This window comes from Corapipo altera, unplaced genomic scaffold, assembly GCF_003945725.1.
Source record: "Corapipo altera isolate COAL_440 unplaced genomic scaffold, ASM394572v1 1b, whole genome shotgun sequence".
Taxonomy (NCBI): domain Eukaryota; kingdom Metazoa; phylum Chordata; class Aves; order Passeriformes; family Pipridae; genus Corapipo; species Corapipo altera.
In genome coordinates, this window is record NW_020884881.1 from 1,041,792 (window position 1) to 1,066,400 (window position 24,609).

The 24,609-nt window shown below is 37.4% G+C and overlaps 1 protein-coding gene across 2 annotated transcripts; it reads right to left on the reverse strand.

The window, feature by feature from the left end:
* Window positions 1-313: 313 nt before the first annotated feature.
* SLC13A1 (solute carrier family 13 member 1) lies at window positions 314-23,796 on the reverse strand. Of its 2 annotated transcripts, none has more exons than XM_027639897.1 (15): window positions 23,671-23,796; window positions 21,808-21,936; window positions 20,898-21,034; window positions 16,674-16,861; window positions 16,029-16,080; window positions 15,874-15,940; window positions 15,207-15,367; window positions 12,614-12,733; window positions 11,358-11,456; window positions 11,167-11,268; window positions 8,396-8,499; window positions 7,419-7,528; window positions 6,594-6,755; window positions 4,435-4,572; window positions 314-4,337 (listed from the first exon to the last, which is right to left on the reverse strand). In XM_027639897.1, exons 1-15 carry the CDS (start codon window positions 23,767-23,769, stop codon window positions 4,194-4,196), a joined length of 1,812 nt encoding a protein of 603 aa, XP_027495698.1. In that variant the 5' UTR covers window positions 23,770-23,796; the 3' UTR covers window positions 314-4,193. The 2 variants fall into 2 exon arrangements, with proteins under 2 accessions (XP_027495698.1, XP_027495697.1); XM_027639896.1 differs by having other exon boundaries at window positions 15,207-15,370.
* Between the last annotated feature and the right edge of the window lie 813 nt (window positions 23,797-24,609).

Here is a 24,609-nt window from a genome sequence, read left to right on the forward strand (position 1 = left end):
GTAAGCAACATCCTGCTGTGGGCTATCAAGGGCAGGGCAGGAAAGGGAGCATGATTAGACTTCTGGACGTCTAAGGAATCACCAGAAGCCTTCCAGTCCTACCAGCAGCTGCACGTAACATGCAACTTCTTTTCACTGTTGCTTTTCATATGCAAAGTGGCTTGGTATCTAGACATAACTAAAAAGTTGTAAGATCCAGGGTATAAAGTGGGGTATTTTTGCTTCACTCTTCCTGAGCTGCTGTACTGTGTTGCTCCTCAGCCAGCCCTGAAGCTATTGGCTAGTTGATTTTAAACAAGCAAGACCCTTGCAGTAAACAAACACAGTCATTTCATTTTAAATGTTCATAGGGGGATTTACACTGCAGGACTGATCTGACTATCTGATCGCAACAATAGGAAATTCAAGAAGCTTTTTCCAGGGTTCATGTGGTTTGTGGTTTCTGGTAAGCTAAATGTACATCTTCCAAAAGCGAAGTGAAAATATATTAAATATAGCATGGCCATAGAAAAGGAGAACAAAGACCTGGCACATCTCTCTAATGAAGTGCATGGCAAAGGCTCCTTTTAATTCATCAGGAATGGACCACAAATAAATAGTAAGTCATAAATATTATTTATGTACTAATACAGTAGACTAATTAGACTCATCTGAGACAAAGAAAAAACACACCATTTTATATGGAAATTACGCACAAAGCAATTTACAAATAGTTTATGTCATTATATATTAATCAACTCTTAAAATAATTGTAGGTGCATTTCCACCATTTGTCATAATACAAATTCTGGTCAGAGCAAGGAATAGAATAGCAACATATGTAGAGTGTATTTCTGCTGGCAGTCAGCATAGTGCTCTGTGCCTGCAGTCAGAGCCAAATCCACCTGTTGCATACCCAGAGAGCCACACTCTGAAATTCTCTTTTTCCTCATTTTCAATGTTCTCGGGTGAGAAAGTTTTAGCAATATTAATCCCTACACTGCAGCATTGTTAATTTTTATTTAAAAGGTTCCCAAAAGTTTTAAAAATAAGTTAGGAATAATAACAAATAATTTCAAAGATTGTATCTGACCCATTCCTTAAACTTCTGGCTAAACAAGTTAAAAATCCTGGTGATTTTTACACTCCCACTACTACAAACTTGTTTATTCACAACTGGCTTACTTTTACAGGATGTAATCGCCAAAGACCTCATACTTGATCATTTAATTTTTGTCACTAATTTGGTACATTATGACACAATGAAATACTGCTCACTGAAAGTCAGTTTATATATAATTCTGCATTTCATTTGGACAAATTATAAACACATGGCCCAACAGATGACTGACTTTCTTTACAAATCTCTCCCTTCTCTCTTTGCATATTTTTCACTGCATACACCAACAGTAGTGAAAACAGTTTTTAAAAGTGCATCCTTCATTAAAAAAATTGACTCTTCTTGTTTACTAAGATACTTAACCATGCTTTCTGTCCTGAAAAAAAGTAATTTAGGGAAATTTTATGGTCTGAATTATGTGAGGGTTCAGACATGATGGGTTTTTTGTCATATTATTTATGATTCTATGAATAAACCAAAAAAGTAAATAAAATGAACATCTGAAAATCATCTGGAACAAACTGAGCTTCAGCTCATACTGAAAACTGTATCACTTAGTACAGCTGACAACTTCTTTGCACTCTTAAACACTTTCATTTTGCACTCTTAAACAGTGCAAAATGTTTATTGTCTTCCGTGAAGATGTGTAACTTGAAGAAGGAATACCAGTGTCAAAGCCTGATTTCATGGTGTAGTGCACTCATGGACCTCTGTAGACCTTGCCATATTCAAGGCTAAGGTTCCAGCAGCCAATTCTGTATTGGGAACATTAATAAAACTCGGGAACAGTTCAGGAACAGTTAATACTTTTCCTTTGGCTGAAAAACAATTGCCACATGATTATAATACTGCAGAGCAGACCTGTGGAGACTGAAAATATCACATCCATTGGGACTGGTGAACATAAGGCCACAAAAGGACTGTCTTCCCTTTTTCATATTTCATTAAAAAAGAAAAAGACAGTTTTACAAACAGAAAAGAATCCATCTCAAATAAAAGGGACAATAATGAATCTATTAGCCTAAAATTAATATGTTTGTTTAAAAACAAAATATTTCACCACAAGGACAGTAAAATACTGGAGAACATTAGCCAGGGAAGTTGTACAGTTTACATCTTGGAGAGTTTCGAGATGTGACTAGAAAAATCCCTAAACAACCTGGTCTGAATTCAGTGTTAATCTTTTTTGAGCAAGTGATTGGATGAGAGAGTCTTCTGAGATCCCTTCCACTTGAAATACTCTGTGATTCACTGTTTCTGCTGCTCTTGAATAATCTGGAAATTACTGACAGAATTAGAAGGTCATACCTGGGAACCTTAAAGTAAGAGCATTCTCTTAGCTGTTTGTCCTCTCTGTGCCTGCAGGCCTGTACAAGCCAGGAGCTCCTGCACTGCACATTCTTCTGGGAGAACACCATATAGTATAATCCAAGGTTTGTATCTTGGATTAGTTACTTGCATAAGCATTTCCTGCTGGTACCTGACTTCATTTAGCCAAATGTTGCATATCTGTAATCATAATCATTGCTGCAGGGGATCAGTTATCATTATTTGTATAGTGGCACCTCCTGATAGGGCTAGTGATGGCCATAGCCTTATTTTGCCACTGCATTAAAAAAAGTGGGGTTGCCATCCTAAAGAAATAGAAGCCTCAGTCAGGCTTAAAAGAGTGGTGACATGCACAGACAGCAACTACTTACACAAAACCATCATTGTTAAGAAAAAGTGCTTCTTTAATAATTCACTACAGCTGAATCTGCAATTAGTAGCTAAAGGAAACATACTACATATACAACAATAGGCTGTATTCTGGCATTATAGAAGTCATGACTGACATCTCTAAATGTGCACTATCAAAAATAAATGTAAACTATGTAATCAAAAAACGAGCATTTTTTGGTTGTTGTTGTTTTTAGGAAAAATGGATAATTTACACTATCTATAAAAGACAGATTAAGGTTTACAACTATCATGCAGGTGTCCCAAGGCATGATCCAAGCTAAATACATGCAGCTTTTATTCAGACTACTAGCTACACACTCTTTACAAATTATCACCCCTCTTCCCAACAGGTAAGGTGATAGTCTTTTTGGTGAAAAACATGTAACAACCAAATAGAACATCATTATTTGAAGATATCTTTGAACTCCAACTCCCATTCTGACTACATTGCACTGTTTTGTGTTTAGAACATTACAACATTAACACTGTTTAGTAACCTTAAACTACCACCTGTCCTGTAGAGATCATGAGCCTGCAGGTGAAGATGCACTTGACTGACAGTTTGAGTGTCAAATCTTCGGCACTGTCTTATGGTTTCATTCATCAAGGGGATTTATCTCTACTTTTGGCAGAGAGATATGATGATCATTTAGTCTCCATTTATATAGATCAACTCAGATCTATCAATACATGTCAATCCAGAGAAATATTAATTTTTTTTACTCTTGTTTTCACAGCAGTAACGATATGTTTCAGTGAGGTCTTGGGAGCAGTTAGCCTAAGCATATGCTTAAGTATGTATTCTCCTTCCAGGTTACAAGGTGTTTAATAGATAAAGTGCTGTTTAAGTGGTCATGCTGCTATTCTCCATTTTTCTGTGCATTTCTGACAGGTCTGTAAACTATGTGTTCAAGAGAGTCCCCTGCCTGATCTTTTGTTTATGATCAACGCTGTTTCAAACAGAGTTTGAATCTAGAAAACAGAAAACTAATATGTTCTCTGACAACCCCCAAATAAAAAATAGCAAGAACACATATTTGAAATAATAACATGTACATTTCATTATTCTGCTACCCTGAGAATGGGGGCAAACTGCCAGTGATAATGGCTATGCACATTTATTTTTTTTCCTTCACAACATGAAGATATTAAAATTCAGACTAGCTGAACTAGATTAGAAACCTGATCTAACTGTGATATTTAGAAAGTCTAGCACTCTTCCTGATTAGACTCTCAGACTGGATCATCAGTCTCTGGGACTGTGAAATATGGCATTTATAGTAATGTAAGTCCTTATAATCGTGGTGACAAAAAACATTTTAAGTGACTCACCACATGTGAGAAAAGAAACAAGACTTTTTTTTTTTTTTTTTTACAGCCCAGTGTCATTTGTAGATGGAATGTTTGGTATCCAGCCTGGGTAAGTATAGAGATCGAATATAGGCACTATCCATGTCATAATTGCAAGCATAACTACAGCAACTCCGATGATGTTAATGCCCAAACCAGCTTTCACCTGAAAAAGAAGGAAAAGAAAGCAGAAACATCAAGATACTGAAGAAAATTTTTAAAATGTTTAAAATCCCATTTAGGGACTTTTGTTTAAAACTCACCATGTCCATAACAGTTAAATGACCATATGAAAATACGATGGCATTGGATGGGTTTGATACAGGAAGCAGGAATGCGAAGGAAGTACACAAGGTAGCAGGTATCAAAATGAAAAGTGGATTCACATGAATGGCTTCAGCCTATTGAAAAATAAGAGAGTACAGCTGTCAAGGGATGCATTGCCAAATTAAATACATAAATACAAACTTCTTATATTACCACAGGTGAACTGTAGATAGAACTGCTAGTCTAAATAGTGAGAAATAACTTGGTAATTCGTTTTTTGAGATTATATCTGAGAATGCTTCAGAGGAGAAAAGATAGTTCTTTAAATTCATGCCTGATGTTTTCTGATTGTAGTTGAGTCCATAAAATAAGGCTATTGCAAAGGCTGCTCACATTTCACAGGCACGAGAAGCAAAAACTCTGCAAGAAAGATGATGAAGTTGCATTTGTATGCAATTCGTAAGAGGAGTTCAGTGAGGGGTTCAGTTCTGTTTGATATCTTTATTGGTGATCTGAATAAGGGGATCAAGTGTACCCTCAGTGAAGCTGCAGATGACACTGAGTTGGGTGGGCGTGTTGATCTGCTGGAGGGTAGGAAGGCTCTGCAGAGGGATATGGACAGGCTGGATCAATGGGCCGAGGCCAATTGTAGGAGGTTCAACAAGGCAAAGTGCTGAGTCCTCTACTTGGGTCACAACAACCCCATCCAGCACTACAGGCTCGAAGCAGAGTGGTTGGAAAGTGGCCCAGCTAGAAAGAGCCTTGGGGTTGACAGTCAGCTGAACATGAGCCAGCAGTGTGCCCAGGTGGCCAAGAAGACCAAAGGGATCCTGGACTGTATCAGAAATAGTGTGGCCAGCAGGACCAGGACAGTGATCATCTGCCTGTACTCAGCACTGGTGAGGTCACACCTCGAGTACTGTGTCCAATTCTGGGTCCCTCACAACAAGAAAGACATTGAGATGCTGGAGCGAGTCCAGAGAAGGGCAACCAAACTGGTGAAAGGTCTAACGGGTAAGTCCTATGAAGAGAGGCTGAGGGAGCTAGGGTTGTTTAGTCTGAAGAGAAGGAGGCTCAGAGGAAAATCGACAGACTAGAAGACAATCAGTAAGTTTTGAAGAAGAAAAAATCAGATGCTTTGATAAAAATGATGAGAAGACGGAACAGAATTGAGCTAAGGACAGAAGAAATGAGAATTATGTGTAAAGCACATCTATTAGCACTCTCTTTGCTGACAACCTGCAGTGTTAACCATTTTTGCTGAAGATGTGGTCCTAAAGAAACTCTAAGAGAGCTGTCCTTTTTAAGAGCTTCAGATCTTCACAGATACTAATAACAACATTAATTTTCATGTGTTGAACTGTACTGAATTTTGCTGGGGTAGAGTTAATTTTCTTCACAGTAGTATGTTTTAGATTTGTGCTGAACACCATGTTCATAATATAGAGATGTTTTTTCCTCCTGCTGAGCAGTGCTTACACAGAGCAAAGGCCTTTTCTACTTTTCTTACTGCCACACTGGCAGGGAAGTTGGGGGTGAGTGGGAAATTGCTAGGAGACACAGCTGGGACAGGTGACCCAAACTGATTCAAGGGATATTCCTTATTATATGGCCACATGCTCAGTATATAGAGTGGGGGGAAGAAGGAGGAAGCAGGAGGATGTTTGGATGGTTGGCATTTGTTTTCCCAAGTAACTGCTATGTGCGATGGGGCCCTGCTCTCCTGGAGATGGCTAAACACCCACCTGCCCATGGGAAGCAGTGAATTAATTCCTTGTTTTGCTTTGCTCGCCTGTTCAGTTTTTGCTTTCTGAGGTAAACTGTCTTTATCTCAACGCATAACTTTTCTAGCTTTTACCCTTTCAATTCTCTCCCCAGTCATGCTGGTCAGGGAGTGAGCAAGCAGCTGTGTGGTACTTGGTTGTTGACTGGATTTAGACCACGACATGAACTTTTATCTAATTTTACTAAATTTTCCACATCCCTTGTAAGAAATACTTTAAACCACCAAGTATCCAATGCACAGTACAGAACAGGAAAATAAACTGCATGAAGTATTTTATGGAGACTTTTAAAAACTGCTTCTTTAAGCAGCTGTATTATTATATGGATGATAGAGCATATTCTCATTAAAAATAACATTTGTTATACTCACCAAAGGAGATAGTATGGGCAAAAATATCGTAATGGTAGCTGCATTGCTGGCTACTTCTGTTACTGAAGTGACAATAAGACAGGATATCAGGATAACCAACCACAATGGTAATGATCCTATAGGGGTCAATTTGCTTGCTACCCAGTCAGAAAGTTTTGAAACCTGCATAAGGAATATGGCAATATGATTATGTTTAGCAAGCCATTGTAAGAAAAATTTTAAAAATGGTGTAGAAGAGACTTTACTCATCTGCTACTTGCAAAATATTTATGTAAAAGAGAAAAACACTGGAAATATTTTCCATATTCCTACCACATATTTTTAAGTCCATTTTTCTAATGCAATTGTGCCCTATAGGAGCCCATGCAAACTATATTCCATTTATTTATATTTGTACCTCTGAGATGGTTAGTGGAGTGTTATCAGAAAATGGTAATATGCATAGATCAGGCTCCATCACCACAGTCGGGGTCCAAACCTGCTTGATTTACTTGAGTAACCACCATTGTTCACATAAGAGGTACTTCAGTGACATTTGACATTAACCCTAAGGCTTTGGAAACAGTGTGTCTTCACAACTCCTACCGCCATCAGGTTTAAATTACATAAGAAACAGTAGTCATCAGTTGTCTTGGAAGACAAAGGAAGCTTCTTTTTTTGTAAACCTGCTTTGTGAACATCTTGAATATTCATCACATTTATCATGTTCAATATTGCTACAGAATAACTTGCTAAAACAAGATAATGACTGAATTCACTGCATGTCTGAATTGCTCCTGATGTGGGTCATGCTATTTGTTCAGTATCTTCTATAAATTGCATTACCTCACAGCCGTCTGCCAGTGCAAACCCGCCACCAACGAGAATAGCTATTTCCCAGGGCATGCATGACTGAAATTCCTTCCAAGTAATGAGTGGAGTGTAACCAAAAACAGCTAGAGAAAAAAAATAAAAAAAAAACAAATCCCCAAAGAACATTTAAAAACATATTGACAAGCTCTTGAAATAATCTCTCTGAGGAAGTACTTGGGAAAAATTCAAAGGCAATCATTATAACATGAAGAAAGCCTCTGATGGAATCAACCTTCACTTCTGGGGACAGATCTTTACTGGGGAAAACTGTCACAGCTTGGAGAAATAAGAGCTGTAATGGTTTCCACCAGTGGAATATTGGCCCCTTTTCCCTCCTTCCCTATGTGGAAGATAGCTGTGGGATATCAGTGAATTTAATTTACTGAATAAGACTGCACTATTCACAGATTGCTGTGCAAAGGTTGTTTCACTTAAGCTCATTTAGGTTATGGTCTTGCATTCTCTATGAACCCCCAGATCTCATTGATTTCAGCAGCACAATTGAATGCATAAAGAGGACAAGCTAGAAGTATACTTTAGGGAACATTTCATTTTGAAGAGGAAAAGTTACATCATAATGAACTCATGTAATATTTTGAATTTTATAGGATACCTTAATTAAGCAGTAAAATTTTCCAAAAACAGGCCCAGCCCTGCCCATTCAGTCCCGTTTCAAAGCCCATTACAGTCAATGGAAAGGTTTCCACCTGCGGTGATGAGCTGCAGGCAGCAGGTTCCTGCACAGCACTAGCTCCTGCTGTTAACATTGCATAATTGTTGGCACTGACTTCCAGGCCACGGATGCTTTATATCCCAGTAAGATTTTATCCTGTATTAAGATTTTAGCATTATTACTTAACAACATTCCTCTAACCAGTGCAATAAGTTCTATTTATAGTAGCATCTTAGGTACCTTATTGTAGTGAAATCTATATCAAAGTATACTCAACTGTTTTTACCATTTGAAGTCCTAGACAATGATTTTGCTGGAATAATAAAGAACAGGACACCTATCGCTAAGGCAGCTGTTGAATCCACAATATAGCTTTTATACCTGAGGAGAAGTTAAAAAGAAAAAAAAACACATAAATATACATATTCAGGAGGAGAAGAGGAAAAAGATTGAGGAGGAGAATAGAGTAGCAGAGAAGAGCTACTGTAGACTTGACCAGAACCCTCTATTCCCCATCCTTTACACCACTTGATGTGGTGGAAAGAGGCAGAGGTGTAAGGAATGAAGGAGTCAAGCTGAACCTGGAAAAAAAGAGGGTGGGTGAAAGGTGTTTTAGTTTTTGGTTTTGTTTCTCACCTTCCAACTCTATTTTTAATTGGTAATTAAATTAATTTCTATCATATCAAGTCTGTTTTGCCCAATGATTGAAACTGATAAGCAGTATCCCTGTCTTTATCTTGACCCACAAGCTTTTTGACCTTATTTTCTCCCCTGTCCTGATGACAAGGAGCAGTGAGAGGGCAACTGGGTGAGCACCTGGCAGACAGTCACAGTCAAGTCATCACATCTGTAGAAGTATTTTGTGCAGTCCCTCTAAATTCATAAATAAACATCTTGAGTAAGTACGTGTTGTTTTGCCACACAGAGCGGGTGATGTTTTTGTAGCTAAGAAAAGGCAGCATAGCTTAATTTTCATCCTCCTATGGCTGTCATTACTAGGGTTATAGTCACAAGGGTCATATTTGTTTTGGTCACTTCCAGTACCTGAGAACTCTTTGCACTACTGTTTCTTAAACTAATTCAATATCCTTCTAACTTGTACAGAGTAGCCCTAAGTCAGGCAAGGCGCAAAGCTGAGCTCTAAGGCCATTTTAACACATCCATCTGAGTCTGTTACAGACTGTTAGAAGGTGACATATTCCAGTCTCTCTTATTTCAGTCAAGATGGTCATTAAAAATGAATAAAAATTTTACTGAAGAAAGTTAAAGCAAACATTTTCTTAACTTTTGTTATTTTTTCAATTTTCTGCAAGTTCTGTAAGATTTTCTGAACCAATGTACCAATATATTTGTTGCATTTCAATGAGCACTGAATTTTAATATGAAGCAGAAAGAGAAGCCAAGCCAGCCTGATTGCTTAGCTAGCTGATTGATTGCTTGATTAGGTCAACACTCCAAAACCCCTTCAAGAATATAGTGTTTCATACGAGAAAATGATCATCAGCTGTGCTGTTGTTATGGGGGGGTAGTAAATGTTCTTTTGCAATTTTTTTTGATAATTAAAAGTAAATAATTATTAAACAATCTTAGTTTTTAATATGCTTTATAATGACAATTTTTGCAGAAAATAATTTTGCTTCATGCTTTAAATCTTCGAAGTGCTACAATTATTCCTGGTAAGATCCACTCCCAGACTTTCTGGAAGAGCCCTGGGGAAGGTGTGTAAGTGCATGAATGATGAAAATATATTTAAAGAGAGAAAGCATGGTTGATACAGGTTCAATTTCATTTCTGACAAATGCCCAGGAAAACAAAATTGGAAATTACATCCTAGTCCAGAACTGGCCTTTGGGCCATCCAATAATAAGTGTTAAATCCGTAAGGACCTAAACAGCACTAAGTCCTGCTCATCCCAATCCTGCGACTACTTCCCACCACTCCAGAGCAAAACTCAGACCTTTATCACAGAAAAAGAGAACTGAAATTACAGGAAGTACAGCAAGAGAAAAGGAGATATCACAGTAAAGTTCCTGTAAGACTGACTGATTACTTAGGAAAAAAAATCCAGGTGATCCTGGGGAACCTGAAACAAAAAGCAAAACAATGTAATAGTTCTTCGCTTTTTTGTCATTAGTTGAACTGTGATGTTGAGGGAGTTATGTATGAACAGAAAGTAATTTATAGCATTAATTTGAGCTGCCAAAGCAGGGGATGTTGGCCTGTATGCATACTAGTGTGGCTGTCACTAAGTGCAGGAGATCAAAAAATTCTAATCAAAGATTCATTATTGAAATTTCACGTTTGATGAGGAAGTGGGATACTGTGACATTAATCATTATGCGTTCTTCCTCACCAGATCAAGTCTAAAATCTAGGCATAATCCTCCTTAGGAGGCACTTACCATAGAATCATAGAATCAGCGGGGTTGGAAGGGACCTCTGAGATCCTCAAGTCCAACCTTTGATCCAACACTGCCGTGGTTACCAGACCATGGTACTAAGTGCCACATCCTGTCTCATCTTAAAAACCTCCAGGGATGGAGAATCCACCACTTCCCTGGGTAGCCCATTCCAATACCTGACCACCATCTCCATAAGGAATTTCCTCCTAATATCCAACCGAAACTTTCCCTGGTAGAGCTTAAGACCATGCCCTCTTGTCTTACTGATAGCAGCCTGGGAGAAGAGACCGATGCCCACCTGGCTACAGCCTCCTTTCAGGTAGTTGTAGAGAATGATGAGGTCTCCCCCGAACCTCCTCCCCTCCAGGATAAACAATCCCAGCTCCCTCAGCCTCTCCTCATAGGACTTGCGCTCTAGTCTCTTGATTTTATCCTGTAATGGGTTTAACACATTTCAGCTATTGCACATATGCATATGTGAAATCTCTAGAGTTTATCTATACTGTACACACTTCAAAGATTTGCATCAACCTGGAATATTTCTGAAATATTGAAAATATTTTCATTTTTTAAAACTGAAAAGAAAAGAAGGTATGTAGTTAAGACACAGTACAGTTCTTGCTGCTGTATCAAAAGAGACAACTTACTTTGGGAAAAGTGAAGACCACCCTGGGATGAAGCCAGGATCTCTGGTGAACCACAGAATGGTCATTAGAATGAATAGGACAAGTGTAACAGTTTCTGGGTAGCTACAACAGAAACAGAATGAGTTATCAATTTTCTTAAATTCACACTTGTATTTAATTACTCTTGTTTGCAGATTTATAGTTTGAGATACCTCATTGGTCCAAGTTTCTTATATTCCTCCTGAATCACCCGTGATGAGGCCTCTTCTCTAGCTGTTTTCTTCTTGCTGCACTTGAACATGTTTTTAAAACTGGAATGTAAAGCAGTGGTATTGCTGAGTGTATATTAGTGTATACAGAAGAAAAACAAAAAGTCTAACTTTTCTAATATCATTTACCAATAGCACTTTACAAAAGGAAAAATGTCACTTTACAGTGCAGTATCTCTGATTCAATTATCACAAACTGAGGATATTGGAATTAACTGAAAAAGTCCAGTGGGAGATTGACAGAGGCTGTAACAAAATGTGTCCTGTTCTTGACTAGTTCATTTGCCCAGGAAGCATGAAACGTTTATCATGGAAACTAATTGAAACAATCAAATATATAACCTAGCTATTTAATGAAAGTCATCTATGACTTTGCTTTACTTTGTTTTAGAATGAAAAAGTTTGTATCACATGAGTAGCCTGCAGAGTATTTGCTACAAGCTAGTTTTTCATTCTTGGCTAAGATTCTTACACAGTGTTAAAAAGAACACTACAAATCAAGAAAAATGACCATCAAGAAAAAGAAAACAATGTATGTTCACATATAAAGTGGTAAGTGTGCGATGACTCTATCTGCTTAAAAAGAGTCTCACTTTTCATCTCTTGCACTGTAAGTAGCCATGTAATTGTGGAAGATTGCTGTCCCACTTATCTCTCCAGATGTTAGTGAACTTAATGGAGAGCAAGGCTTTGAAGAATCAACCCAAAAGAAGTATGTCCTCTCCAAAACCGTAAAAACCCAAGCTCTGTGGAAAGACAAACCCCCTACCATACCACCACACATGAACTTAGAAGTTTTTTACTTCAGATTTACATAGTCAGTTTATAACTCAGATATTGTTAAAGTATTAAAAACAATCCCAGACTCCACAAAAGGGCATACTCCTGACTCTGAATCTTCCAGTCAGACCAAAATGTATAAGATTTCAGTATTCGTCTGTCTTGCAAGCATGCATTATTTAATGATGACTCATTTTTGGTATGGACTTTTTACTCTTAGCTAAATAGGCAAGGATCCCTATTTTAGAAAATTCTTGTTCCATCCAGAGATTAAGTCATACTAATCAAGGACAGAAAATCACTGTTGCTGCATTTTTTTCCTATTGAACCTGTTAAACCTAGATGCAGTATTTACTCCTGGTGCAAATTATCTTTTATACCAGTTACCTTTAGTTTTATTGATTACACCATTTACTTACTCAAACCCAAGGAAAAGCCACTGGAGCCAGACCCAGGACAGCAGCAGAATAATAACTCCAATGGGGAAGGCAAGGATAAACCAGGATCCAAAATTGATGCACTGGCAACCTGGGTAACGTCTGGATGAAAGTAAAAAACATGTTCAGTTGAGCTTTGCAAAGGAATGAAGACTTGTGAGAAGTGCCAGAATGTACTGCTGCAAGACAGTGCTTCTGGCTGGCAGCATGAGGTGTCCTCTGGTATCCTCTTCCCTCACCCTCCCATCCTTATCTTCATGACCACTACAGGAACTAGCTGTGCCAGTTATTCGATCACTGGATCAGCAACAGATCTGGCGATCTGACATGGACTGAGATGTGTCTAACCTGAGTTCAGTAGGCAAGGGGGGGGGCACTCATTAATTAGCATTAAGGACCATTAGGACTACAAGAAAACAGAAGTTGAAAGAAAACAGTTCTATGAGATGAGACTTTAGCAAAAGAAAATAAATGAAAAAGCTTCCAATGAACATAGGAGACAACAGTGGAGATTTGTATTTTTAAAACTTCCGTAAGCAATTCAAAACTGATTAAAATCAAAATTATTATTACTAATTTCCATGAACGTTCATTTGCTAGGTGGATTGTCTCTCCAGTCACCTTGTCTCTTTGAGGCTGTCTTAACCTACTGTTACAGATGTGGGCCATTCAGCCAGAGCTCTCCCTGCCATGTGATTTTATAAAAAAAGGAGAAAGGGGTTCTGGTTTTCTGAAAGAAATTATTTTGCTCTTGAATGTGAAAGATGCCAGAGAGTCAAAAGGGCAACGTAATGAAAGCCTGTTTTACAATTTACTTTGTGAATAGAAATTACTCTTCTTCCTTTGAGCTCCTTCAACTCTACTGAGTGAGCTTTTAATTCTAAAGTGAGAAAATTCTAGTCTCCTTAAACAGCTTCCTCCTTGATGCAAAAAAATCAGGTAGAATGGAAATAAAAATGTCCAGAGAGAGTCTCTAATGACTATTCTGATTATTAGCCAATCTTTTGTATTTCATGTCTTGCTAGAAGGAAAATAATTCTGATGGTTATATAGGTTTTTGAAGCTGTAAATGCTTATCATAAATGCTCTCTCAAGCACATTTTAGGTTTGATGCTTAGATATATTGCAAATAAAGTGCTAGCAGGGACAAAACCAAAAGTCCTATCATCTCCTTGAGGTGATGCTCTAAATTGCAACTGTACATAATGATGAGCCAATGAAACTAGAACAATTAAAAGCATTGTGCTGTTACATTATTTATTGATTACAGGGCTATGTACCTTTTATTACATGATTAGTCATATCAATTTTTGAATTTAAAAATTGCAAGATAGGAAAAATGTGACATAACTGTAACAATTTAGCATTCCATCATTTGCTAAAGTGTTTATGGTCTTTCCTGAAACATATGTGATAATTTCTTATTGAACAATGAAACAAACTCTTAAAAACTTTATCCTAAAAATTCAATTCCATCATAATATGTTAATTTATGGTGTTTAGATTACACAGTAGGTTTGTACAGGGTTGAATATTTGTGTATTTCTACTAATCTGAATATTGCAGTTAGGTATTCTTCAACTCCTGACCAAATATTCCTCAGGTAAACAGAACAATCAGTTTAAATGATTTTTCAAAATGATCTATTACATAATACTGGTTGGATTACCTGCTGTTGGATTATCTACTACAGGTCTTGCCTGAGGCAAGGATGGACAGGGCACACCAAACTATTTATTTTCTAGACCTATTCCCTCTGGAAAATGAAAGCACTACAAATGCAATCAATAACTGGTCTTTACCATTTTGCTATGTGCAATACAAAATAGTGGGCAGAGGGTAACCAAAGGATAGTACTTTATTGTACTCTATTTCAAAATTAGAGTATGCATAATTCTGAAAATAAATAGTTTGCAGAAAAAAAAAAGTTCAGCAAGAACTATTGGTTTATCAAGAGCTTTGGAATTAAATCTGCCATTTTCTTTTCAAAGCAGTTCTACTTAAATATGAGAAGGAATATTAAAAAATGCTTTGGAAAACCTCAAAACAAGGTGTTCCACTGAATGCAGGTTTCAGACTTGCTTGAAATTATTTTCTTTTTCATTTATTAATGGACCTAAATTCCTCATTTCAACAATGCTTAGCCTCTTGTAAGTCTCTCCTGATGGTCTTTGCTAAACAGACCCAGACTTAACCCCTGCTTCACTTAGGGATGAATAACAGCTCTTTACAACCTAATAGTGCCTATCTTATTCATACAAAGTAGCGCCTTCCTCCTCAGACAAGCCCATCTTTTTCCATGCAGCTACTCAAATAGTAAAGTACTACTTAACCAAAGAATGATCATCTTCTTGCATGTGTTGGCAGATCATTTATAGCTTTTCTCTGTGTAAAGCAAATACAACCATGCAATTTCATTTTCTGTCTTTAACAAATGATTTAAAAAAGCAATAGAATCAAGTAATATCAAATCAAAGGGTAAAGTTTCTAATGCATTTTAGGGGAACTATGTGAGAGCTCAAGAATAATGTTAGAAGTCTGGATTAAAATGAATATAAATAATATAGTCTCTTACGAATTGAAGTGCTCAGTAAAAATCAGATTAGTCGATGTTCCTGCGATTGTGGTCAGCCCTCCAATGGTAGCAGAATAAGCAATACATAAGCACATCACTTTGAGAATCCCACTGTATTTGTCCTTTCTGCCTTTTCTCTCTGCTTCAGCAAGTGGTAGGTTCTGCTTAGAAAGTATACACACCAATTAATATATAGGAAGGGCTCATCATGAGGCACAAAAATAGGATTCAAGGATGCCTTAGAAGAGCAAGACAATTTGCTGGTAATACAGCTGTAAGCAGTGTGGTTTGGTTTGTTGTTATAGTGGTACTGCAATTATTCATGCAAAGGAAAAGGAGGAAGAGTCAAATTCTGAAGTCCTTTTCCGGATCTGTCTTTACTGAGACAAGAACTTCCTTTATATATACTGATATATATTATACACAGTGTAGATATCAACTTTGTACTCTGGTGAGGTTGGTTTAACTTGTGTAAAATACACTGGGAGCACAAAACCACTAATGACATGATTATGTAAGCAAACTGTGTATGTGTGTGACTACACTTATATCTCTTATTCACGTGAAACTAAATTAATTGCTACCTGTGCCATGTTAGGTGTTGCATAGAAGTGAGATTTAAGTTAAAACTAAGTTACACTATGTAATAAAAAGACACCTTAAGTACCTGTTCATTTCCTTTTTCGTTTTCATTTTCAACTGTGCACACAGTACTAGCCACACTGTTGTTATATCTGGAAAACAAAGGCATGTATTGTAATAAACAGCTATTCTATTTAGAAGAATTCTTAGAGCAGAATTTAGTAAATTAATAACAATTACCCATTAATTTGCTTTTCTTTCCACTCAGTGTTTTCACATTCTCCTATGCGTTCTGTAAGACAGTGATGCAAAGACAAATAAGCATTTAAAAGAGCAAAACTGGAAAGGCTCCATCAGCATGTCCCATTCCATGCAATCACTTCACATTGTCCCATAAACACATTTGTAAGTGCCAGTCTGAGAAACAGTTGAGTTGTTCCCTATTCCTTCATGACTCTTATTCCCAGAATCTGAATCCTTTAATGAGGAGAAATCTTTCTAACTTATAATTGAACCATGTAGGAAACCAGTTTAGATTCATTTGTTCTCCTAGCATTACCCTAGGACTTAAAGATCTCTTTTCTTGTGCTAACATTTAATGCTCAGTGTATCTATAGCCTGCAGTCATATTTCAGACATTCTACTGGACTGATGAGCCAGCCTCTCCCCTTCTCTCCTCCTCTCATGAAGCTGCCATCTTCTGCACCTGTACAGTTTTAATCAATCTTTGTGAACATGAGAGAGCTCACACATGGTATTCCAAGAGAAGTGTCACAATGAAGCGTGTAATGACGATAGTACTTCTCCAGCCATTTAATTGTATTTCATGTGTTTTTTACTGCTGAGTGAGGGCGGGCAAGGACCGAAGCTGCAGCGCGTGCCTACCGTCCAGCTCCTGTGCTGGGTTGACGGAGCCGTTAGAGCAAGACATCTCCAGTGCATCAGCTTCTGCTTCGGCTCTGATGATCTGCTGAGCTACAGCCTCTACAATTGGCATCACCATGGCAGCAGCAGAGGTGTTGCTGAGCCACATCGACAAGAAAGCACAGCTAACCATGAAACCCAGCATAAGCCTGGAATAGGAGAGAGGAGTCTGTGACTGCTACAGTAACATCTTCTATCACCGGTCTATTTAATATATTTCTGTTTTTCAACAGAAAGCTCGAAACACTAAAAATTTAAAGTCTGTAATTGATTTTTGAGGAAGTTTATGAATTAAAATTGATCAAAGACACTGAAATTACCATATTTTAGTGTTAAAGGTTCAAATATATTGGCAATTGAAGTAGAAGCAATAATGTTTATTTACAGAATTATACTATATTTGAGCCATCTTTGAAGAAAGAACACCGTACACATCATGAATTCAAATGAGAGTTAAAATGGCTATACTGCTAATGCTATTAATCTTGCATTATACAATCCAGGTCAAACCCCTGGAGTTATCTCTTAGGATGTAAGTCCTCTAGATACCAGTCCAGTTGTTATGGGAAGAAATATTAACAATTCAGTAAATGGTATTTAGTTCTTAATCAGAACACCAAGCCAGGCTCAGGGATTATTGGGGCTTCAATAAACATCTTCTTTGATATTAAAAGGGAAAGGGAAGGTCATTAGAATGCCTTAGTCTGGTCTTGGCACCACTTTTTCTAAGTTTACTACAAATAGGAATTGCATTTGTGCAATTCCTGATTGCACTGATGCAATACACTGAATTGTATCAATGACTGAAAAATCAAACATTCCATGTTGTGTCTGGTGAAGTTGGATTGTAAATTTAGAATACAGGCCACAATGTCATTTTAGTGTATTTCTTGGAGCTGTGAATGCGAGCAGTCCTCTTGACTTCCTGTTCTGAGGTGCTGTCATTGCCATTAAAGACCTACCATGCATCACCACAGTGAGAGACCAACTGAGTAGAGGGATGGTGGTGATGCAGCATTCTCAGAAGTCATCTGTGCAATTTGTAAAGCTCTTTGCCCAGCTCCACAAAGAAATGGAAGGTCTACTTAGCACAGAAGCCAATATAAAAATTATATAAAAATCGTGTAAACATTATTTTATTATGTAAAAATACTATTCAAAATGTTTCTCATACCCTTTCGTTTCAGCCATTAGCAGCAACATTTCAAACTTGATTTTTTCTCAGCAGGGGCACCTTGTTTTTTCTCTGTGTGCTTTTAATTGCATAATGATAAAATGATCTGTAGACTTGCAAGATGTGGACCGGATTTAACAGAAATTGTCATCAATAAACCCCACTAATTTAGGCAGTTTTCGGTTAGGTCATCAGACAGAGGCTATAGAAGAATTGTGTTTTTAGGACAAATTCTTAAGCAGAAATTACTGGTCAGGATAAGCACACTGAATATGAATTTTCAAGCTGTAGAAAAATGCCATTTTAGTAGAACTTGCAGGGGAGGTTAAAAATCAAAGCAAATTAAGGAATTCACTAACATGTTTCAAAACTGTTCATCATAAATCTCCCGCATTTGATGGATTGATGATCATGTGACCATTTTGTACAATGTAGTGGGCTCTAATGAGGAACTCTGAAAGTGATGACAAAATAGTAGAATATATTCTATCCTGTTCAGCCTCTGCATTCAGTTTTTCTGCATTATTTTCCCAGTGGTATCGTTAAAAAAATATTTTGCATGGAACCTTGGATGATAATTTCATTTACATTTGACTATAAAGTCACTCTTGGCTATGTAGTACACAATCAATGTTTTATTACCCATTCTAGTCGTTGCAGGTTGCATAGACATATTCACCTTTCTCTGCTAGTTGCAGACCAGACTGCATGGTGCAAATGACAGGAGGTCTTTGCAGACTCATAGAATCATTTAGGTTGTAACAGACCCTTAAGACCATAAAGTCCAGCCCTAAACCTAACACTACCAAGTCCATCACTAAACTATATTCTTAAGTGCCACATCTACACATATTTTGATTGTCCCCAGGGATGGTGACTCAATCACTTCACTGGGCATCCTGTTCCAATGCCTGACCAACCTTTCACAGAAGAAATTTTTCCTATTATCTAATCTAAACCTCCCATGGTCCAACTTGAGGCCATGTCTTCTCGTCCTGTCACTTTTTACCTGGGAGAAGAAATTGACCCCCACCTGGTTGCAACCTCCTTTCGGGTACTTGTAGAGAGTCCCCCCTGAGCCGCCTTTTCTCCAGGCTAAACAACCCCAGCTCTCTCAGCCGCTCCTCATAAGACTTGTGCTTCAACCCCTTCACCGGCTTTGTTGTCCTTCTCTGGACATACTCCAGCATCCCAATGTCTGTCTTGCAGTGAGGGGCCCAAAACTGAACATGGGATTTGAGGTTTGGCCTCACCAGTGCCGAGTACAGGGAGACAATCACTGCCCTGGTCCTGCTGGCCACATTATATCTTATATATATTTGTTTCTCCAGAAGAATGCATAATGAAAAATCCAGAAGTCTCCTACTATTCTACTTTTACTGTTGCACCCCCTCATGACCTCTAATGCAGAAACCTCCTCCAGTGGTATCTCTGCCTTGGGCAGGATGAGTCTCCAATGTACACAGGCTGGTTGGGGACTGCTGTGAGCAGCAGAGGACAGCTGGTGCAGAGAACAGGACCGTCACTGCTGTGGGCACCGCCAATGAGCAGCAGATGCTGAGAGATGGGTAGATCTTCTCCTTCACCAATCATCTTATCATAATCTTATCATCCCTTTGTCATGATCAGGAAATGTGATGAGTTAGTTATGAAGGATACTGCTTCCGCAGGGTTACAATGCTGTCTGTGGAGTTTCACAGCATATTCTGAGTTGGAAGGGACCCACAAGGATCGTCAAGTCCGACTCAAGTGAATGGCCCATACAGGGATCAAACCCATGGCCATGGCATTATTAGCACCATGCTCTAACCAACTGAGCTAATCTCAGGAGTTACTCTAGGTCTCCTCAGCAGCTGGCTGCAGGTTGGATTGGCCACAGCAAATGTTCAGCTTAGCATGGCACACCAGCCACTTGTGTTCTCCCTTTCAAGATTTTGGCCAAAAGGTGAGAAGTGAGCTTTAGGAGTGACTGACCAAATAGAAGTTGAAACAACTAAATCTACATAGCTCAAGAATACAGCCAAAGATAATGGAAGGCAGTAGAAGAAGATTGTAAGGAGCATTTTGTCAAAACAGAAAGCTACCAGCTATCAAAACATGCAGAACCTAAGCAAAATACCTGTGATATTTATAATTAGGTCCGACAAATCACTGAGGAATAGAAATAATCCAGCATTTCCATGAGGTGCTATTAGTTAGACCATCTCGTTTTTTAGACCTGGGGTTTCTGATTTTCTGACCTTTTGCTTCCTATCATTGTCTGTTTCCTGGCAAGGAGTCATGAACATGATGTATTCTGGGAAGCCAAACTTGCTCTACAAATCTTATCTGCAGCCTTACTGGTGTGCTGACAGGTGTATCTCTGGGCCTAAAGTTTTTCTGCAAGTTTGTAAAGCAAGCAAAGAGTTTTCACTTCATAAGATACATGATGATAGTGAGTGTGATTTCATTTCCCTCATCACCTCATCCAGCTGGAGAAGTTCTTCTCTTTTGATATTTTTTTCATATGTAGACAAAGGAAAAAAACATAAGTAAAGGCATTGTGCTTAATGTGTTTTTCCTTCCCCACCACGTGTTTAGTTTTATGATTTTTTTTTCCTCACTGTGCGTTTGAGGTCTTCTTGTATTTTTGGGAATGTCCAGAATTTTGAAAACACTATTGAAATAAAAATTAATAATCAGCATAAAACAGATTTTATATTGAAGGCATTGGGTATGAATGTTCCAAACACCATCAAGAAACAGGACCTCTATATTATTCAGAAATTAACCATTCTTTTTGTCCAGAAGGATCCTCATTATGAACAGAATCACTGAAAGGGAACTTTCAATTAGGACCTCAGCAAAATAATAAAGTGTCACCTGCAAATTAATCATATCAAGTCAAATATCTACTTTGAGTAGAAAAGAAAGGCTGGATTTATACTACTGAAAAAGCACTAGGCAATTATTTCTGGAATATGTAGATTTCCACAAGTATTATTTCCTTCACGACATTGTTTAGCACATACCATGCAGGCTTGACACCCACCAGCATCACCATTCTTAAAGCCACTCTTTTGTGCAAATTCCATTTTTCTATTGACGTTGCCAAGCAAATTACTCCAATCAGCAGCAGATGAAAGTCTTTAAAATAAGAAGATGCCACCTGAAATAAGAAAAAAACCCCAAAAAATAAAAAAACAAAAATCCAACCAACCAAAAAAAAAAACCAAAACCAACCTTTTTTTTTTTTAACTAAATGATGAATTTCTGTTAGTATTTGGTGTTATCGATTTAATGGAAAAAAATACAGTAATATTATATACTGAAATAAATATCAGGAAAATTTTTTGGCTTAGAATTAAACTGTTAAGTTCATTGGAACTGTTAATTTCATTTAACCAAATGTTGCAAGAGTAAATGCACGAAAGTGCATATTTTTAAAACAAAATAAAAAATAGGGCTTATGATAGAACAACCTAAAATTATCAGTCACATCTCACATATGGACTAAATCACCAATGAAATGTTACTTTTATTACTTTTGTCATCTGTTCAACAAATACAATAACAACTTTAAACATAGAGTATGGTGTCATCACTTTGACATGAAGATGTATTTTGCACGTGGGGTTGCACTCAGCATTTTGCATGGGGTCATTAGTATGACACCTCACGTCTGTAACATTAAGATATTTTATATCTAACTAGCATTTTCCTGTTGACTGGCATCTAAGCACTGAATCATAATATAGAAAAAAGTGTTAAAGAAATACAAACAAGTCCTGAGGACAAAGCATGTAAGCAAATTTTGAGGCAGAACTACAGTGGTTGGCACTCCATGGATTAGCCTGACAGGTTTCAATATTATGCATTTCTTTCTTTGAAGTTTTGATCCTTGATATCCACAATATAAAAGAGAGAAAAAAAAAGATTTACCTCCTTGGATCCCATTATACCAAACAATGGGAACATAAAAGCAGGGAGCAAAGCTGAAACAGCCAGTGGCAAAGCTTCTGTGAGCCAAAAGATGGCAACCACAAACAACGTGTATGCACATTCTGCTTCCTAGAATACAAAAGGCACCAACAAAAATATGAATCGATCATCCAGTGGAAAAAATCACAGCTATGTCAATAGAGAGATTTCCCACACCCAAAAAAAGTCTGAGTCAAGGGACCTGATTTTTCTAAGAGATAGTAAAATTACCTAAATTCTATGGCTTAGGAAAGGTAGGAAAAAAGTCAGCTGACTAATCCTTCAAAGACAATTAATCACATAGGTCATTCTGGAGCATTCTCAGGCCATGAATTACCATAAATCACAAACATTCTCTATATGCAAGCAAGCCTTTAAGCCTCTAGGAGAACTCACACTCAAATTTTATCTCTCCTGTAATCAATGAAGTTTTTTAATTAATATCAATAAGGCAAGGACATGATGTAATGTAAAAAAGCTTTGTGCAAGACTGACAAGAAACACAGATGTTGTTTTTAAGACTTGTAATTTTAATGACTGTCTTTTATTTAAACTCCTGAAAAACAAGAGTTTTTTCTTTTCCTTTTTTTTTTTTTACCAGGAGAATCTTTTTCAATGCTGCCTGTAAAATGCAGCTACAGCCAAATATAATGAGGTGAAGTGAGTCTAGTTTCTTCTAAAATCCTAGAAACTTCTTTTGTGTGTTTTTGATTTATATTTACGCTTTTAAAGGAAAATGGCTCGGAACTTTTAGTGCCCCTGGTTAGGGTATGAAACTGCCCAACAGCAGCACAGATGATTTGTACCGGGAAAGGGAAAGTTGAATGATGTGGCTCTTGGAACCTTTGACTGGTAAAACAACAATGTTAAATCTAAGTCAGTCAGCTATGGCTATCATTTATTTTTTGAAAGAAGTTTTTTTATGTATTAAACATTTTGAAAATGTCAAAATTCATCTAGCAAATGTTCATCTCTCTTAAGTCCTACCACATTAAGAATTTCCTGTGAGTTTCCTCCTGAAAAGGAAACTGAAATATTGAAACTGTGATGGGAGTGTGAAACATGTTGCTCTGTAACCACTACCTCTGATGCAAGCATTTCTGAAATTAACTTTCATGTATTGTCACACGTGATATGTATAATGCACATGAAAACGCATCACAGGAGAATTCCATTTCATTCTACTGACATCAGAGCTATACCAAATAGAATCATTAACAACATCTTTAGATAGCTGTTTCATCAGCTTGGATTTGTCACAAGAATTAGTGAATGCCTGAAGAATTTATTCCAAGTAAAATAAAACTAAGATATCCTGCCACAGACTTATCTTTATTTAGGAACCAGAGGAAATTTATCAGGTCATTGACTTCAGTCATTTACTATCAGACAGCACAATATGTGATGAACTTAAAATCCTTCATGAAACAAAAAAGTAAATGCAGCTCTCTTCCTGACAGTTCATCTTCACTGTCAGTCATACAGAGCTGTTTAAAAGTGTCCAGAGGTAATAGCAAGGACAGGATTTTCAATGTAATCTAGATGATGTTAAATGGGAAAAGCATTTCTGAACAAGAAAACAAATACGTGACTCAGAGCTTCATGAATCCAGTACAGAATTTTACATTGAAGCTGTCTCCTCTACAATTCTATGTCAATACACTTTGACCAAAAAAAAAAAAAATCAAAATGAAAACATAATGAATTTATTCAAGATCCCTTCCAACAAAAACTATCTATGAATCTATGAATCTGAAAAGATCTGGGAATCTCAGTCTTTACATAGAGGTGCAAAATAATTACGTCTCAAAGCACGTCACTTACTTTGGTTTTGATGATAAGTGGGAGTGGAAGTAAAAGTAGTGGAGTGAGGACAATGAGCAGTAACCTTCGGTAAACCAGGAGGTAGCTAAGAATCTTCATGGTTGATGGTTGGTAGATGAATTTTCCTGAAGAAACTGCCAAAAAACTGGTCTGACTTTAAATAGCTGACTCTGATTAATATTTTTCCAAGCTATCACCTTTAGCCATTGCTAAAGCAGGCCAGTAAAGCAAGTTAAAATTAAATCTTGATCTTTATTGTTTTAGTGAGTTTATTAACAGTAGGTTGATAAGATAAGTGTTCATCATAAACCAAGGCTAGATGTCAGCTCTGTCAGGACTTTCTCTCCCTGCCCTTCCTCATAACAAGTTTATATAATTAGAGCAGTTTTTAGACAGCTAGAAAACTAAAAGCTTCAGGTGCTCTCCCAGTCACTGTCGACTTCAGTAGGAAGTCAAAACATATAACATACATAGAATATATATTCAAAACCAATTGTGACATTGCATGAAATCATATGTAAGATAATTATATTGAAAAGAATTAAAAATTCTTCCTTGTCGTCTCCATCTGTGGAGATGTTCAAAACTTTATTGGACAAGATCCTGAGCAATCTGACCTGAACTTTGCTCTGTTTTGACCAAAAGGTTGGACTAGAGAACTTAAAGAAGGTCCTTTTAGCCTCAATTTCTCTGCTGTTTCTGTCTGTCTAGAATTTAAACTATATAAAAATTTTAGGGGAGGAGGGGGTTTCTGTCTTGCCAGGCAGGGAGTGTATGATAGCTCATTTTCTCTTCTCTTGCAGAAAGAGGATGAGGTTTTTTATGTACATCATATAAAGCTTTGAGGAAGGCTAGGAGTAGAAGAGTTTTTGAGGCAAAAGTAAAAAATAAAAAAAACCTTTTGCTTGAATTTTCCTGTTTTTCAATAAAAGAAAACTT